This window comes from Saccoglossus kowalevskii, chromosome 14, assembly GCF_978046115.1.
Source record: "Saccoglossus kowalevskii chromosome 14, keSacKowa6.1, whole genome shotgun sequence".
Lineage (NCBI taxonomy): Eukaryota > Metazoa > Hemichordata > Enteropneusta > Harrimaniidae > Saccoglossus > Saccoglossus kowalevskii.
The window spans coordinates 9,401,344-9,419,362 of NC_140654.1; the positions used below are offsets into that span (position 1 = coordinate 9,401,344).

General features: G+C 34.8%; 2 protein-coding genes and 1 long non-coding RNA gene across 5 annotated transcripts in view; 2 read left to right on the plus strand and 1 right to left on the minus strand.

Moving 5' to 3' along the window:
- LOC100366771 (nucleolar transcription factor 1-like) overlaps nt 1-15,054 on the minus strand; it is a 45,356-nt gene extending 30,302 nt beyond the window's left edge. For 2 of the 3 annotated variants that reach the window (XM_078012368.2, XM_078012367.2), the window contains exons 1-6: nt 14,727-15,054; nt 11,199-11,309; nt 7,328-7,366; nt 5,708-5,797; nt 3,836-4,011; nt 3,146-3,220 (exon numbers count right to left, since the gene is read on the minus strand). In XM_078012368.2, coding sequence (XP_077868494.1) covers nt 3,146-3,220; nt 3,836-4,011; nt 5,708-5,797; nt 7,328-7,366; nt 11,199-11,309; nt 14,727-14,823 — 588 coding nt within the window. In that variant the 5' untranslated portion in view covers nt 14,824-15,054. The remainder of the gene's footprint in view (nt 1-3,145; nt 3,221-3,835; nt 4,012-5,707; nt 5,798-7,327; nt 7,367-11,198; nt 11,310-14,726) is intronic. The other variant, XM_002738372.4, reaches the window with a different exon arrangement.
- On the plus strand, nt 8,801-9,793 carry LOC146734440 (uncharacterized). Its single transcript, XR_014931506.1, has 2 exons — nt 8,801-9,131; nt 9,626-9,793. It is a non-coding gene; the product is annotated as an uncharacterized LOC146734440 (long non-coding RNA).
- Nucleotides 15,055-15,180: 126 nt separating the features above from the next.
- LOC102805021 (glutathione hydrolase 1 proenzyme-like) overlaps nt 15,181-18,019 on the plus strand; it is a 33,462-nt gene continuing 30,623 nt past the window's right edge. The window contains exons 1-2 of the mRNA XM_085507879.1: nt 15,181-15,395; nt 16,950-17,167. Of these exons, the coding sequence (XP_085364005.1) occupies nt 15,293-15,395; nt 16,950-17,167 (321 nt within the window). The 5' untranslated portion in view covers nt 15,181-15,292. The remainder of the gene's footprint in view (nt 15,396-16,949; nt 17,168-18,019) is intronic.

Consider the following 18,019-nt stretch of genomic DNA (forward strand, 5'->3'; position numbering starts at 1 on the left):
CTGAAAACTAACTTAGTATTTTATTGCCCCTATTTCGTCATAAATTCCATGTACCAAATAAATAACAGTAAAAAAATTACCAGTTTCTATGCATAAAAAACAACCTGTGCTCTTATTCAGAGGGTTTCATATTCTTGCGTGTCTGAAATATGAAGCTTCCCCGCCCCCATGGCGAGAAAACGATTCGCAGGTTTCTGGTGCCCAGTGATATATTTATTTATTTTTGGCGTGGTTGAGTTAATTCATAAAGCACACAACCACTGGCTTGTATATACCATATCTGAATATTAGAGTATGTGCTTACGTAAATGACATATGGTCACATTTCTACTAGATTAATTTAGCTTACAAACTACAACAATTATTATAGCTTTTTTACCAGCAAGAATATCGGTGCGATACATATTTGAACTAGCTATTATAATGGGATGAACAACAGAGTAAAATGAACAAGATTTCTATGACATACTGTGACTAAAGTATCACGTGATAATGATTCCACTAGTCTTGTACTTGTAAAGGAATTAATTTTTCACTCGTTTTCAATCCCGCTGATACGTAAAATCCCCATGAATAAGTAAAATAATAGAACTTGGCAATTCATTGGCAAACTTAAAACATGAGTAAATATGCTCAATACATGCCAGTAAAAACAGATGGTTTTAGGCAAGGCATGACATGACATAGTTCCTATTAGTTCAATACTAGTAAACAAAACTGAAATGAGTTGGCCATCTTCAATCAGAACACGAGACAATAGCTGTCTGACATACTGTGACTAAAGTATCATGTGATAATGATTCCACTAGTCTTGTACTTGTAAAGGAATTAATTTTTCACTCGTTTTCAATCCCGCTGATACGTAAAATCCCCATGAATAAGTAAAATAATAGAACTCGGTAAATTCATTGGCAAACTTAAAAAATGAGTAAATATGCTCAATACATGCCAGTAAAAACAGATAGTTTTAGGCAAGGCAAGGCATGACATGACATAGTTCCTATTAGTTCAATACTAGTAAACAAAACTGAAATGAGTTGGCCATCTTCAATCAGAACACGAGACAATAGCTGTCTGACATACTGTGACTAAAGTATCATGTGATAATGATTCCACTAGTCTTGTACTTGTAAAGGAATTAATTTTTCACTCGTTTTCAATTCCGCTGATACGTAAAATCCCCATGAATAAGTAAAATAATAGAACTCGGTAAATTCATTGGCAAACTTAAAAAATGAGTAAATATGCTCAATACATGCCAGTAAAAACAGATGGTTTTAGGCAAGGCAAGGCATGACATGACATAGTTCCTATTAGTTCAATACTAGTAAACAAAACTGAAATGAGTTGGCCATCTTCAATCAGAACACGAGACAATAGCTGTCCATGTATAACCATGATCTGAGACCAGAATAATAGAAATGCTTTTTATGCATTTTAAAACATTAAAATGCAACTAGTCAGGTATCTTGAATGTGACCATCAAACAAATTAATGTACACATGCGTGATGCCAAGTATGACCAAAAGATGTCACACGAAAACAAGGCATGTCCATGACATGACATAGTCCCTTTTAGTTCAATAGTGAACAAAATTGAAATGAGTCGACCATCTTCAATCAGAACATGAGACAATAGCTGTCCATGTATAACCATGATCTGGGGCCAGAATGATAGAAATGCTTTTTAAACATTAAATGCGACTAGTCGGCTATCTTGAATGTGATCAAACAAATTAATATGTGATACCAAGTATGACATGCACAAAATTTGAACATGATTGGCTCTGGAACAGTGTTTGTCAAAATACTGTCATAATTTCTGATGTATGTACAAAGTTTATACAAAATACGTATACTACACTGAAAAGATCTGGTTCCAGAAATTCTTTGCTTTTGATGAATTTTTAACATTTGAGTGGTCGCCATTCGGCCACCTCGAATTATAAACCAAATGGATGTGCATATGTATACCACGATATACAATGTGTGTGGGGTTTGAATGTGATCAAACACGGCATGTCTGAGATACAAGTAGAGATTAGCAGATGGATGGACAGACCTGGCCACCAGTTTGAACCAAAACTGATGTGCATCAGTGATTTTAGTTTCTTTTTTTTTTATGAAAAACAGGTGTCATTCAGTTAAATTTTATCAAAATCCTGAAATACCAGAGGATCATGCAACCCATTATGTCTTGCATTGTACGGAAACAAAATCTAAGAAATTGGGGTGGGGGCGCTTAAAAAAACTAAAGGGCCACCAGTCGACCATTTTTAATCAAATAGCGACTCAATATAAATGATTTAAATACAAAGTTTACATAAAATCACCAGTCAGATTAGTTGATGGGATGTACAATTCTTGATTTTGAGGAAAAACTAGTTTTCAGTAAAAGTCATGAAATGTCTCTCTGTACCAAATTTGAACAATATTGGTCACTGTTCAGACAGTGCACAATCCTATTACAAAGCAACATTGGTTTGTCAAGCAATACAATTTAAGGAGCTATTGTAACAGACATAGTCAAAGCAATTTGTCGGTCAAATCAAACAAATACTATATTGGGCACAATTATCTACTGGTTTTTATTTTTGGGCATATGTGCAAATGTGCTGGGTTTTAATTACACAAGCATTAAGTAAAATCCGTTAAATTAAACACACATCTACATGTAAAATAATAAAGTTCATTTTTTCATATGCTCAACATATCAAAATAGTGAAATTACCATTCAATACCTTGAAAAATTGAAATACTGTAAAATAGATTTTAGATGGAATTAATTTTTGCTGAAAACATTTTTTTGGCATTTTATATGGAATTTATATCACTGATTTCTGAAGAGTTGAATGTGAAATGTAGGAAAAAAGGTATATTCGCTGGATTTTATTTTCACTGAATCATTCCTTCAGCAAAAATTAATTTAATTTTAAAAATTAATTAAGGGATGATTCCGTGAAAATAAAATCCAGCGAATATACTTTTTTTCCTATATTTCACATTAAACTCATCATAAATCAATGAAAAATAAATTCCATACGAAACGCCCAAAAAGCCTTTTCAGGGAAAATTAATTCCAGAGAAAATAAAGTATTCCACAGTAGTCAAAAATACTTTTATGAACAAAACTGACTGAATTTACCTTATTAGCTGGTGGCTTAAGTATGTGACTTTTAGCATCCATACATATTTCCTTCAATATTCTGAACTTTCGGACCTGTAAAATATAAAGTAAATATTATACATCTGGCTGCAAAAACAAGAAAATTTAAATCAGAGAAACCCAGTAGAGTCAAAAGTGTTGTACACTTATATACATATGGACTCCTCTGTTTACATTAGATGCAGCAACAATGTAGCGTGTGATGGATAAAATCCAGTCAATTAACACAATTATGCAGGGTACAAGTGTTCCATAGCAAAATACCAATTTTCATAATTCAGTGAAAATCTTTAAATTTCTCTGGTGTGCTCGAATTGCTTAGGGCCCACCTCGCCCATAATCCTAACCCTGTACATCCCCATTTCAATTTTAAATGTCCCTCTTCAGGACAAGTAGTTATTTGGAGGGGTATATAAAATTGGGAGACACGGGGTGTTTGGAGTTTGGATTAGAGGGGGGGTGAAGAGGTTCTTTTAACAGTGTCATGACTTTCAAAAAATGTTGTCTTCACAAAAGCCATCAAATCCCGAAAATTTCTAGTAGTGAAAAATTAAAAAATTAAGAAATTGGTTTCATTATGTCATTGATTTCAAATGTTGAGCACAAACGCCCTCTAGTGGCAAGTGACATAAAAAATGACAGCACAATCATAGAGGGCGATATACTTACACCATCCACCATCTTTGTCCATTCTTTCTTGCATTCATCCGAGTTGAAATTGTCACACGATATATTTTCCCACACGATTTTGCTGGATCGACTCTTAAACGAAAGAACATCATTTGCTGGAATCTGTCGTTCTACTTGGGCCACTAAGTCTAATTGTTGATCAGTGGTCCACTCTCCTGTGAAAAATGCAGCAGAAAAAAAGATATATGGTAAACTGGTTCAAATATTGCAGAAAAAAAAAACATTCTTATTTTAGAAATTTGGCAAATTTTATGTTCAGAATTGCCACTAAGTTTAATAAATCAGTCAATGCCTGTCCAAGAAATGGCTCTTGACAGATGGAAAGATACACATTAGAAAACAAGTGTAACATGTAGACATGAGATGGGTGCCAGTCAGCCATATTTTTGCATGTGTAAAACTAAAACTCTTTAATGTCCTTGTCCCAGGATTGACATATCTGACAATGCATCAAGTTCTTAAAACAGAGTAACTATTGTATAAACCAAGTCATTGAAAATGACACAGTCCCCGTTAAGTTCTCTTTGTGCTCGTCATATTAAAGCGGAGGGGTTGTCGCGAACGTGTCCTTGAAACTTGAGTTTCAAGAAGCGTATACAACAGATTGTTTATTTACATCAAAACAAGTGTTTCGTATCGTAGTAATATGGCCAAAATAAAAACAGCCGTTACTCGGCCATCTTTGATCTGATTATGAAATACACTGATATGTATGATGTATGTGCCAAATACGAATGAAAATGGTACATAAACTGTGGAAATATAGTAGTAAGGCCAAAAAGTCAGATGGCTGTCAATCGACCATCCTTGACCAGATTTGAAACAAAATGTCATGGACATGCATTCTGACATGTATAAAGTACATGTATGTGCCAAATTTGAATGAAAACTGACAGAGCATGTCCAAGATGCCGCATAAAAAAAAAAAACAAGATGCCTGCCAGTCGACCATCTTTGATCCAATTGCGAAATAAATCGTCATGGACATGTATCCTAACATGTATAATCTATGTACCAAGTTTGAATGAAAACTGACAAAGCATGTCCAAAATACAACATTTTCAAAAAACAAGATGGCTGCCAGTCGGCCATTTTAAATCTAATCGCTAAACCACTGCATGTGCATATGTCCCACCATAAAGGACTAGGCACATGCAAAGAATGAACGGAATCGATCCAAGGGATTCTGAGATATGACTCCGGACAAACGCACGAACGGACGGAGGCCGAATTATAAGTCCCCGTTTCGGACTTTGTCCGAACGGGGACTAATAAATTGCATAGAATTTCCCAAAACAAGCAGCCTCTCTGATGAGATAGCTCTGCTGTTAGCAATGTATATTTCAATTAAAGAATTGAAGATATCACAAAATGAGCAAATCTGACAGAGGTTCACCTGTAGTACCTTTATGTAGAATATCAAATCAATCAGACTTTTTTACCCAAAATGACAAAATTATTCATCTAAATTAGAGAATTGAAAATATCATGAAATGAACAAATCTAAGTCAACCCAGGGTACATATACACCAAGTATCAAAGCAATCAGGCTTGTAGTTTTCAAGCAGAAGTCGAAAAAGTAAAAAGTTGATGTGGACAACGACTGACAATCACTTGTATGATAAGCTCCACTTGACAAAGTTGATAGCGGAACTAAATACCAACAACACTGCACTTGCCTTTTTTTTTTTATTTATACTTATAAACTTATCTTAGAAAGCAAATTACTATCATCACCAGTTAATTGTCTTTAAGTCTTATTTCAGTCAAATTTTACCTCATCTTGAAACCTGCACTTTCTAGTTGGATCAAAACTGAACTTTTTTCATGGCAATTGATGAGATAAAATACCTGGTTTAGCAACAGACTTGGGTTTTTTTCCTGGTGATACTCCTTCAGTTGTTCCATTGTTTTCAACCACATCAACTTTTCTTTTCCTTCCTGTTTGTCAAAATTAAAAAGAAATAAGTTTAGAAAGTATAAACCAACATAATAAAAATATGTACATATTTGTGATCCCTCAAGTTCAAACATCCTGGTACTTGTTTATGGCCTCCCCCTAAAGGTCACACATCCTGGTACTTGTTTATGGCCCCCTAAAGGTCACACATCCTGGTACTTGTTTATGGCCCCCTAAAGGTCACACATCCTGGTACTTGTTTATGGCCCCCTAAAGGTCACACATCCTGGTACTTGTTTATGCCCCCCCCTAAAGGTCACACACCCTGGTACTTGTTTATGCCCCCCACCAAAGATAACATATCCCGCTACTTGTTTATGGCCCCCTAAAAGTCCCACATCCTGGTACTTGTTTATGCCCCCCTAAAGGTCACACACCCTGGTACTTGTTTATGCCCCCCTAAAGGTCACACACCCTGGTACTTGTTTATGCCCCCCCATTAAAGGTAACATATCCTGGTACTTGTTTATGCCCCCCCCCCCCACTAAAGGTAACATATCCTGGTACTTGTTTATGCCCCCCTAAAGGTCACACATCCTGGTACTTGTTTATGCTCCCCCTAAAGGTCACACATCCTGGTACTTGTTCATGGCCCCCCTAAAGGTCCCACATCCTGGTACTTGTTCATGGCCCCCTAAAGGTCACACATCCTGGTACTTGTTCATGGCCCCCTAAAGGTCACACATCCTGGTACTTGTTTATGGCCCCCTAAAGGTCACACATCCTGGTACTTGTTTATGGCCCCCTAAAGGTCACACACCCTGGTACTTGTTTATGCCCCCCCCTAAAGGTCACACACCCTGGTACTTGTTTATGCCCCCCACCAAAGATAACATATCCCGGTACTTGTTTATGGCCCCCTAAAGGTCCCACATCCTGGTACTTGTTTATGCCCCCCTAAAGGTCACACACCCTGGTACTTGTTTATGCCCCCTAAAGGTCACACACCCCGGTACTTGTTTATGCCCCCCCCCCCCCCACTAAAGGTAACATATCCTGGTACTTGTTTATGCCCCCCCCCCCCACTAAAGGTAACATATCCTGGTACTTGTTTATGCCCCCCTAAAGGTCACACATCCTGGTACTTGTTCATGGCCCCCTAAAGGTCACACATCCTGGTACTTGTTTATGGCCCCTAAAGGTCACACATCCTGGTACTTGTTTATGGCCCCCTAAAGGTCACACATCCTGGTACTTGTTCATGGCCCCCTAAAGGTCACACATCCTGGTACTTGCTTATGGCCCCCTAAAGGTCACACATCCTGGTACTTGTTTATGCCCCCCGTAAAGGTCACACACCCTGGTACTTGTTTATGCCCCCCCCCCCCCCCACTAAAGGTAACATATCCCGGTACTTGTTTATGGCCCCCTAAAGGTCACTCATCCTGGTACTTGTTTATGGCCCCCTAAAGGTCACACATCCTGGTACTTGTTTATGCCTCCCCTAAAGGTCACACATCCTGGTACTTATTCATGATCTCTGAAAGCCACATATTGTTTGGGCTACTTACCTTTAGATGCACGGCCAGTTCCTCCAGTTGAATTAGTGGCTGGAACAAAAACAAAAAAACTGTCATTGATATAGAATGTTTTTGTTGGAAACCTCAGTCAGCTCGATCACATGTAGTAGATTAGTATCACCATTAAATGTTAGATATACATCTACACAACCGAAGTTAAATACATGGAGAAAAATGCATTTCTTAGTATTAATTTTTATGCAGAAAAATATATCTGTTAGTATTAATTTTACCCAAAAATTGTACATTACACATAGCAATAAAATACAATTGTTGTGAATACATTTATGTATAAAGCAATATTTTTTTTTCTGTTTACTGTCAGATCCCATGTCATGAGCGAAATCTAACATAAAAACAGAACAAAGCTATGAGCAGTAGTGGCGTCAAAACTTTACATGGGATTAACAAACGCGATGGTAATTATTGCGCATTTCCATGCTTAATTTGATAATGGCTAAATTTGAAGAAGTAAGGGCATTTTAACGCCATATTCCTCTCCGAATAATCAGCATTTTGAAATTGGATTAAAAATAATTCAATTCAAAATCAAATCATTTTATCTTTGAAGCAGGCATTCGATATACACCTTTCATACATTTTGCAAGTTTTGGCAGTTATCGAAAATCACATATTCACAGAAATGCTGCACAACTTTTAGATAATTGAATTTGAAGATATTGAACATTTGGGTTCCTTCACTTTTAATTACGAATAATTATGAAAGATCTTAAATTGAATACATGTGCATATATCTGACATGATTAATGTATAGCATTTGAAAGTGAATGTTCTAGGTACTTCTATGAAACTGGTGTGTACATTCATGCATGCATGGACAAATGCAAGCAAGCAGGAAAGTGTTCTAAAAGTCGTGGTTTCAAGGTTTCATCCTCAAGACAAATTACTCGTATGCAAATCAGCAATCAAGTCTTCAATAGCACTCAATATGTGAAACTACGACTAAAAACAAATATTTGAAAATTATGGCCAGATTTCAACCTAACTCAACTTGTTTGCCTAAGCCTTTTCTAAAAAAGGATACAGGTTTTAAAGAAACTTATGTTTTCCCATAACTTGAAAATCAGTTAATGTTGCCTGTAACTCTATGTTCGGTTGACTGTTGCGTAAAGTTATAGTAACTAAATGTAGATGTTAAACAAAAATGTATGTTACCCATAACTCTAAGTTCTGTTAACTGTTAAATTGAACACCAAGTTACAATTTGGACGAGGTCTCGCAAAAGTGGGAGTGGTTTCTAAAATGATCATTTTTGTAACAAATCAGCATCTTAGTTTTAAAAACAATTATGCAGGTTGAATTTGGCAACAAAACTTGGCATTAAAAAGAGCCATGTTCACATTGCATTTCATTGCATTTCTTGTGTCTTACCAAGTTTTATTGTGCATTTTACTTTCAAAAACTTGGAGGTGTTAGATTGTGCAAAATGATGCGTAATGTCAATCTGATTAAAATCTGATGTAGTGTACGGGCTTTAATTATTTTTGCCATAAACTTATTTTAATTTTATTTTTTATTACTTTTGTTATTAATGCCTTTTTATTTTATTATCATTTTACTTTGATTTTGATTTTGTGTTTTTTTTAATTCCGCCCTACATACATCTGAACCGATGCCTATGTAACGAGATTTCAACGAGACCCACTATCGGCGATTTTAGTCAACGAATCACAGACCTCCTTCTATAGCGCACATGATGACGTCACCGGGCAGAGTCAGGTAGCAAACAGACTCAAATAAAATGGCGGATTATAGAGAATAACACGGCTTTTCGGTAAGTTTATCATTGTCAAATTCAACGAAAGTCATTTTTATGTTAATATTGTGGCTCGAATGGTTCGAGTTTAGATCGTTATTTTGCGTAGTTATTCTGGGAGTGACGATTTTGTTTCCACCGGTTCGACAGAACACCGGTGTCTTTTTCCAGTCGCTTGCCCTGGAGACGGGTGATGTTTTGTTGACGATCGGGCCAAAATCGTCTACGGTATTGAAGCCGTAGCTGTAAATATTCATCAAATTGTATCAACATTTTGTACATTATACAATAACTCTTTATTAAAGTAATTGAGCTGATTTGGACTGGAATAAAATATTTGTTATTTGGAACACATCGCAATTGATCAAGAAATATTTTTTGCTCCAATTTTCTGCGTCGATTCCGTGGGCCGGTGACCGTTATACAATTTAAAATCAGTTTGCATTGTTTACTATAGCTGTTAACAGTGTTCTAATCATTACGATTTACTCATTTTTTTGCTTCCATTCTAGATAATTATGCTCAGTGTTTGATGTAAAATTGAAGCGATGACTGAATGAACGAACCTTGGCTGGCGAAGATGTATCTGGAAGTGTACACATTTGTTGGAAGTGAAAAAAATATTCAATGTAATGACAAAAATTGTAAAATTTCTTCTGTAAATAAAAATGTACTAGCAATTTTCTATTAATGGTTTATTCAAGTGGGCAAAATATAATGTACAGAAAGCTTGCCCGTATACACTGAAAAGTAAGCAACTGACAGCCTGTATAAAAGGGGGGCTGTGATTGGCTGTTACTTACGCGAGATTTGAACGGGACTTACATAGGCGTCGGATCAGATGTAGGTAGGGCGGAATTAAAAAAAATCACAAAATCAAAGTAAAATAATAAAATAAAAAGGCATTAATAACAAATATAATAAAAAATAAGTTTATGGCCAAAATAATTAAAGCCCGTACACTACATCAGATTTGAATCAGATTGGCGTAATGTGGACATTGATTAAAGATGTATAACTTATTTGTTGATATAATTCAATTTAAGATTATTTAACAAACAAACTTTAAGATGAATTACTTAAACATGAAACAAAATTTTAACAAACTGTAAACCATATTTTTTTAATTATAATTATGTGATTAAAAATACATGATATATACTATGCAAGTTGCAATAACATGAATGAAACTTTTTTCACAGAACAAAATGGAATAAATTTTTCACTTATAAGTAGCATGTATTTGAATGGGCGGGCTAAATGGTTTACTGTATTTGTTCTATTAGTAGCGCATGAACACAAGTAAATGACTCGCGTGTCTGGTCAAAATTAGTTGTTTTAAAGAGCTAGTATGAATCATTCTCAACTGGCATAGTATTATTTTCACTCCACTCTTGACATGCGAGTTAGAAGGTTTGTAGTTTGGGGCCATGATTTGCATATTCATGAGTAAATGACCAATCAGATTGTGTTTGAGAAGAAGGGCACTAAACTTTTCATAAATAAATTGAATGGCTCCCATGTGATGGATCCCTTCACTGCAAAATCTGGCATTATGCACAATGTGTGGGATTCAACAAATGTGAAAGTTCAACAAAATTTTCATAGCAGACATTCGATCTGCGTCTTTCATACATTTTGTAAAATCTCACAGTAAACGGGGAATTACCTGATACTGATTGGTGCATTTACTAGTTATTGAATACTACAATGTAGGTATATTTTAATTGAAGTTTTCTTGCATCAAGGACCAGGTATCGCAAAGAGTTTCAGGTTTTAGAATAATGGTGTATTTGCAATTTTTGGTTATGTGCGCTTGCTTAGAAGAAATACAGTAGTAGGTGATTTAAGTAGTTAATACCAATTCCATTTATGCATGTACACACATACATTTGTAGTGAAGCAGACACGTTTAATATGGGGTCCCATGTGACGCATAAAATGCAAAAAGATGCTACTGTAAACAATGCATCATGATTCAGTGAGAATTTGGAAATAGTTTAACTTCCTTCAACATGGTTAGTACTGAATTATTTACACAAATATTTTAATAAACATATATTTAACTGTAAATCAAGTATTTACTTTTTACTACATGATGCATTGAATCGTTTGGACTAACAAGTTGGGAGTGGGCGGATAGATAGGCTTCTTCTTCACTACTTTCATTGTCCAGACTGTTCCTTTTTTTCTTAACTATTAGACCATAAAACGTACAAGGCAAGAGGTTACCATGGCAATAGCAGATGAAGCAAATCCAATTCATTTCCAGAGACAATTTACATGTATGTGTGAAATATGCCAGTAAAAAAATTTCAGTACTTGAGGTTAAGTTTTTTTTTTAAATTCAAGTCTTACCAATTACTTTAGTTTTTTATTGCAAAAAAATCCTCATCTTGTAAACAGTTATACAAGCAACATTCGGCCAGACTTTTTTTTGAGGAGGGCGGAAAAAAAATAAAATTATATCTTTTTTTCCCATTAGATTTGTGTGATTCTCAAAAAATTGTTAGTGAGATCATTGATCGGAGTGAAAAAATGAAATAAATTTTTATTCCATGTATAACCTTGTTTCTCATCTGCGCGAGACTTTGGTAATTTGATCATGATACTCCCACGAAAATGCAACTTGCGTTTGTTATGCGGCGGGCGAAAAAAAAAAGAAGATAAAAATAAGTTTTTTTTAGCAATTTTTTGCACTTACAAGTTGGTGGGCGCGAGAAATTACGCTGAAATATAATTTTATTTTTATTTCATTTTCGGCTCCTGTTCATTCGGCGGGTTCGCAAAACAAGGGATAATAAAAATCTGGCCTTAATAAAATTCCAGAAAATCCATTCATTACAACATTGCCCCACATTTGGTTAGATGGTAACAGCAGCTGAATGGACGAGAGAGGATCAAAGGACCAGTTCATTTTCAAAAGCTAATTATTAAATCAATGTATCCTTTGATTAATTCGCAAGTCCAATAAAAAAGGTTTTGAAATGCATCTTTTCACATTGCATTTTGCGTAACACAGTAAGGAAATCATCTATATCAAGAGAAATAGGAAAATAATCAGACGTATTGCAAAATACCACATGGGTACTAGTGACTACTTTACCGAAACATGTACCTGTATTTGTATTAGAGGCCACATCCCTAATAAAAGTTGCACCCATTCTTTTTGAACAATTGAGAACCAAAAATTCACCATTTCTCATATGTGTACATGTAGATGCTCTAACAGAAGCCCCATCCTCTGTTGCATTTTACCATTTTAATAGAAGCCGTGACTACTAATACAGATTTTGATGTACTTAAATCTTTCACTCATGATATAAATGTACTGATACACAATGAAAATGAAGATCACAAAATTTACACACAAGGTGTCATGTTGTTGAATTACTGTTAAATACTTTATTTTCGCTTGGAATTAAATTTCGCTGAAGGAATGATTCAGTGAAAATAAAATCCAGCGAATATACCTTTTTTACTATATTTTACATTCAATTTGTCGAAAATTAATGAAAATAAATTTCATACACAACACCCAAAAATTCTTTTCAGCGATAATTAATTCTAGCTAAAAAGTATTTTACAATACCAAGTAGTCAATCTAAAGTTCACTACCATTGTCCTTAGGGCATGTTATGAATGAGCAAATTTGTGAATTCAAGCCTGGTGGGGAAAAAACTACCTGACGCTGCGTCATAATTTCTTGTATTTTCCTAGCTCATAAGCAGCTTTCACTTTCAAATTTCTGATTGTATTTAATTATTCCAACAGGGATCTTGTATCATAATTTTGGGGGAAATTGTTTTATTTTGAACAATTTTCATAACTTCATAAAAAATCAAATGCCAGCTTTTTTTGAAAGTGTTCCAACTGTATTGTGTTCAAATTCTGATGGTTTTGAAAAAAAAAAAAAATTTTGATCAAAATTCTAAATCTTAATCAAAATCTATATAAAACAGCAAAATGTATCAGTTTGGTTTAAAATTAATGTTCAAATTCGACAAAATAAAAAACTTTTACACTTTTTGGCGGGAAAATATTTGGGATAAAGTTTATCATCTGTGCAGGGTCCAAACAATATCTGTTTATCAATCTGCAAAAAACACCTCCATACATGTAAAATCAACATATTTAGACCTTCATACCACTGAGCATGTTTTATTTGTTTGATGCAGCCATTTTCAAGTTTCCCCTGCAGACTACAAGGCAAGTTTGAGCAAATAAAGTTAAACCCAAGAAATTATTCAAATTTTTCATTAAATTTTGTATAAAACCTATAGCCAATTGGATATTTAGTCAATATTTGAAAAATTAACACAGAACTTATAAAAAAAAAATGCATGCAAAACAGCAAATGTGCTACACTTAGAACCTGCATTTTTGAAAACATGGCAGCCAAATTAAGGGGTAAACAGCACTGGAAGGTTTCCCTGCTATGTTTTGAACCAAAGTCAAAACATTATTACAGAAAAGTTCGGAAGCAAGACCATAGCAAATTTAAGCTGTTTTTAATTACAAGTTTATGACCAAAAAAAAGTTGTTAAAATTACGAAACTTGAAACTAGTAAAAACACCTTTCACAATTATGAAATCTTAAGAACCTATTATTTTTATTCTGAAGAAATTAGAAAAATATTTTTTTTTTTTATAAAACTAAATTTATTAAAATTATGTCCCAAAATACAAATTTAAATTTTCAAAATTTTGTTTTGTTTCAAAAATGCAGACCACAGACGTATCGAGTTTTCTGCGTAAAACGGGTTGAAAATGCTTGCTGGGGAAAACAGTCCGAAATAGAGACACTGCACAACAGACTACACACACTACACCGAGCAATATTTCCGACATCTTCGGAGCAAGCGATTAAATCAAATACGAAAAAACACTGTACGACAACAATCATGTAAAACAGAACACAGAAAATCATTAAAAAAAAGAAAAGAAAAAAGGTGACATCGAATTTAAAATTATCCACGGTCGCGTCAAAAGCTAGCCAGACTACCTCGAGCACTGTCTGGGTTGCGCAGGCTTGAGAGGAAAACGTTCCGGTGTGAATCACCGAGTATGTAACGCTCCGCCGGCACGGTCTGCAAGGCTGTTGTTCTTGCAACGATGATGCCACGATGCATACATGCACTAACACCCACCCACCTCAGCAGCCCTGCAAAAATTCAAACGCGCGTTCGCGATAAGCTTGTTACGTTGTTGCCAATTTTCGCCAGATTTTTCCTTTAATTTTCAATTAAATTGGATACATTTTGTTCCTTTTTTATAGCCGGAACACGTTGTCGACGCGAATATTTCAAAATAGTGGGGAATCGGGGTGTTACGGTGCGAGAAATTGACCGCAAAATTTCGACAGATGTAGCGGGCTTAGAGGAGATATTCCCAGGGAAGGCAGCCAGGCTAGGCGCCGTCAGTTAGCCATTGTTATCGATCACGTTTTACCTAAAGACTAAAAGCCACATTGACAGAAAAATATCGCAGAAATTACAAATATTTCTGGGTAAAATCGGTAATATAGTAACATGTAAATAAAAAAAATAAGTTTAAAAAAAAAACTATTGGTAATATTTGGCGTTTTTAAGGACGTTGAGGCGCAGTACTTACCGGGCATAGCTGACATGTTGACGAGCTGCGTTTTAGCTTTTTTCCGCTTTACTCCGCTAGGCAGGAGGTGTTCACGGTCCCTTATGGAGTCCGCCATGTTCTCGGCACAAAATAGTGCCTAGTTTTCACACGATTTTAACCAATTTTTTTCACAATTTTTTTCCTGAATTTTATGTCTTATTGTTGGCGGGAAAAGTTTTAAAAAGTTTAGCAATTTACCTCTAAGTTTACGATAAACTACACTAAACTTGTATACAAACACACGCCGGTTTTAATTAAAGGTCGTAACACATCTGCGCATGCTCAGCTATACAATAACGAATCAGCTTTCGAGAAAACTGACCCTTAAAATTATGCAGGTAAAAGTAAATAATTTAAATATGTATATGTTTACCACTTTGTTACGTAAACATTTTTTATGTGATTTGAATGTTTCGTACGCAGGCGTAGACTTGTAGATGACAGCTTCCGGTAGATAGCACTTCGAAGCCTGCGAAGAAGGAATACTACGAGTAATCTTTATTTAGCGTTTGTACGAATTTCCAACATCAGATATCGTTTCTGGGATGTCAGGTACAATACCAACACACATAGAGAATGACAGCGAATTGCCACATATCGCTGTAAACGGGAAGGACGTGGTTTCACTGGAAGAAGTCGATTTGTCTGGTAAGAAAAGCTAGGCGATACAAAAAACGATTCACAGTCAATTCGTCCCAATTCACATTCGTCCCAACACATTCGTCCCACAAGTCGATTCGTCCCAATTCACATTCGTCCCACAAGTCGATTCGACCCAATTCACATTCGTCCCATTTCACATTCTTCCCAATTCACTTTGCATGTACGATGTATTTGTATTTATTAACTAATAACTCTACGTTGCATGTAAGGTGCCCTTTTTGCCTCTGTAATTTTATTGTCACGTCAATTATTTTTTTTTTAATTCATTTAAGTATTGCAAAAGCCGGAATATTAATTCTTTGAGTTGGCTTTCATCGTATCTGTGTGGGGTTTCTTAGTAAAAAAAATGGTCTTGTCGTTAGACTTGTATACAATCTCGTCATGTTTGTTTGTTTTGTTTTTTTGTTTTTGGTGTTTTTTTCAATAAATTAAATATTGTGGATGTATAAATGTCGAAACCCGGTCTTCACATATATATTTTATCTTATTGAAAAAAACACCAACAAATAAAAGCCTTCCGTCGCTAAATCCAAGATACCGCGGAACAACGTCACGTTTTTTCTCTCTCTCTGGCCTGGAGTTGTGAAAACCAACGCTATTCGGGCGGTCTAAGCAATGCTATAGATACACAAGGACGTTCATATATAAATTCCCTGTCAAGGTACATGTTTGCTGCGAGATTTGGTTTTTTTCATCACTTTTTTTCATGATTTTTTGAGTTTGACCTAATTCAAGCAAGCAGCAATGATTCAGCAAAAATTTGTACTGTTGTCCTACATCATGGATTGTCAGTATTCTTCACAAAATTGTCTCCAGAATACTATTAATATATATAATATACTATTAAATAATAAAAACTATTAGCAGCAAAAATTTTACGAATTACATTATCTATAAAATATGTACAGTTTCAAGACATTTCACAAAAGTTGAATTCTAATGACCTTTTAAACTTGATTTAATTTAAAAGTGGGAGTCTAATTTCTATTTATCCAAGTGTAATGTTTGATAAAAATTGCCTGAAAATCAAGCCAAATATTGACGAGATATCTAAATTCGGCACAAATCTGTGTGAGTGCACAATTGGACATTTGCAGTACTCAGAACACTTGCCCAGATCAATCAATAGTATTCAGTAGCTAAAAATGCCATTTAGGAGTGGACCATTGGAAACTTTAGGGTGATGTCTTAATTGAAAAAAAAGAGAAAAAATGCATTGTAGGGTAAATAACAAACAAAATATCTGCAAGCTTATTTTTTAGGGAAATATATTACATAGTGTAGAAATAAAAAAAACTATCACAAAAAAAAAATATTCGAAAAAGTGAAGGAAAAAAAAATATTTTGCGTAATTGTTCTATTGTCCACTTATGTAAGCAGATTATTATTTGGGGAAATTCCCAGCATGCAGCACTTCACTGGCCAGTGATGTATTTTACTATTGTAGATGACCCGGTAGCATGTGACTAATATTATAAAATATTCATTGATTCCAGGCAAATTACAGGTTTGAAAATTTTATTTTTCTCAATATTTCAGCGGACACTTTACTTTTAGATTGTGAAGACACATTAAATAGAGAAAGGTCAGAATCAGATGAAAGCCACGATGTCAACGAGTCTTCTCCATTCACCTTTGAAGAACATAAACCTCAAAAGAATGATAACGGTCTCAAAATTATTATTATTATGTCTTTAGTATTTGCTGTTTCTGTGACAACTGCTTTAATAGTCAACATATACATCGGTCCTCATCAGGTAAGTTTGTGCAGTGTCTGTGCTGCAATGAAACCTGTCTAAACTGAACACCAAAGGGATTGAGATAATTGTTCAGATTGTAGAGGTCTTTTATACAGTCAAACCTATCTAAACTGAATGTTCAGTTCAGATCAATCTTAGATTTATCAAGATTAGAAGTCCATATTTGTATGAAGAAGATATATTTTAGTCCAGTGCAAATACAATTTTTGGATAATCTTTAAAAACTATACATCAATGTTTACATAAATAAATCTGTTAGTGCACAAGACACATCAACAAAAGTGTCTACTGTAAAATGACTAATTTTCACTGGGTTTAAATTTTACTGATTTAGCATTTCAGGCATATTCAGTGTTTTAAATTCATGGTTTTATCATTTAGATAATGTGTTCTATGCTAAATTTTACATATTCACTGAGTTTTAATTTAGCACATTTTACAGTCAGCAAAATAAGCAAAATTAAAACCCAGTGAATAATTAACCCCTTTACAGTATTTAGAAATATTCACTGATTTTTAACTGATGCAGAAATGTAAATATTTTTATTCTGGGTTTGAGGTTGACCATTTTCAAGTATAATATTCAATGGAATTATTTAGGAAAGTATTTTATGTATTTTTTCGAAAATGACAGAAGTGTGTCGATGGTTAAAATAGCTCATGTTACAATGATCACCATATAATAAATGTAATTTTTACCGTATGAGCACTTCTGTTTTGAGATGTTTTTGTAATCACCAAAATACGGTATTGTTATCCAAGGTTGTGTTACCATATAATTGTACAAATGCTATTCTAGATCAGCACCAAGGTTTATGCTGGTAGCATGAAATGTCCCTCCTATTATCG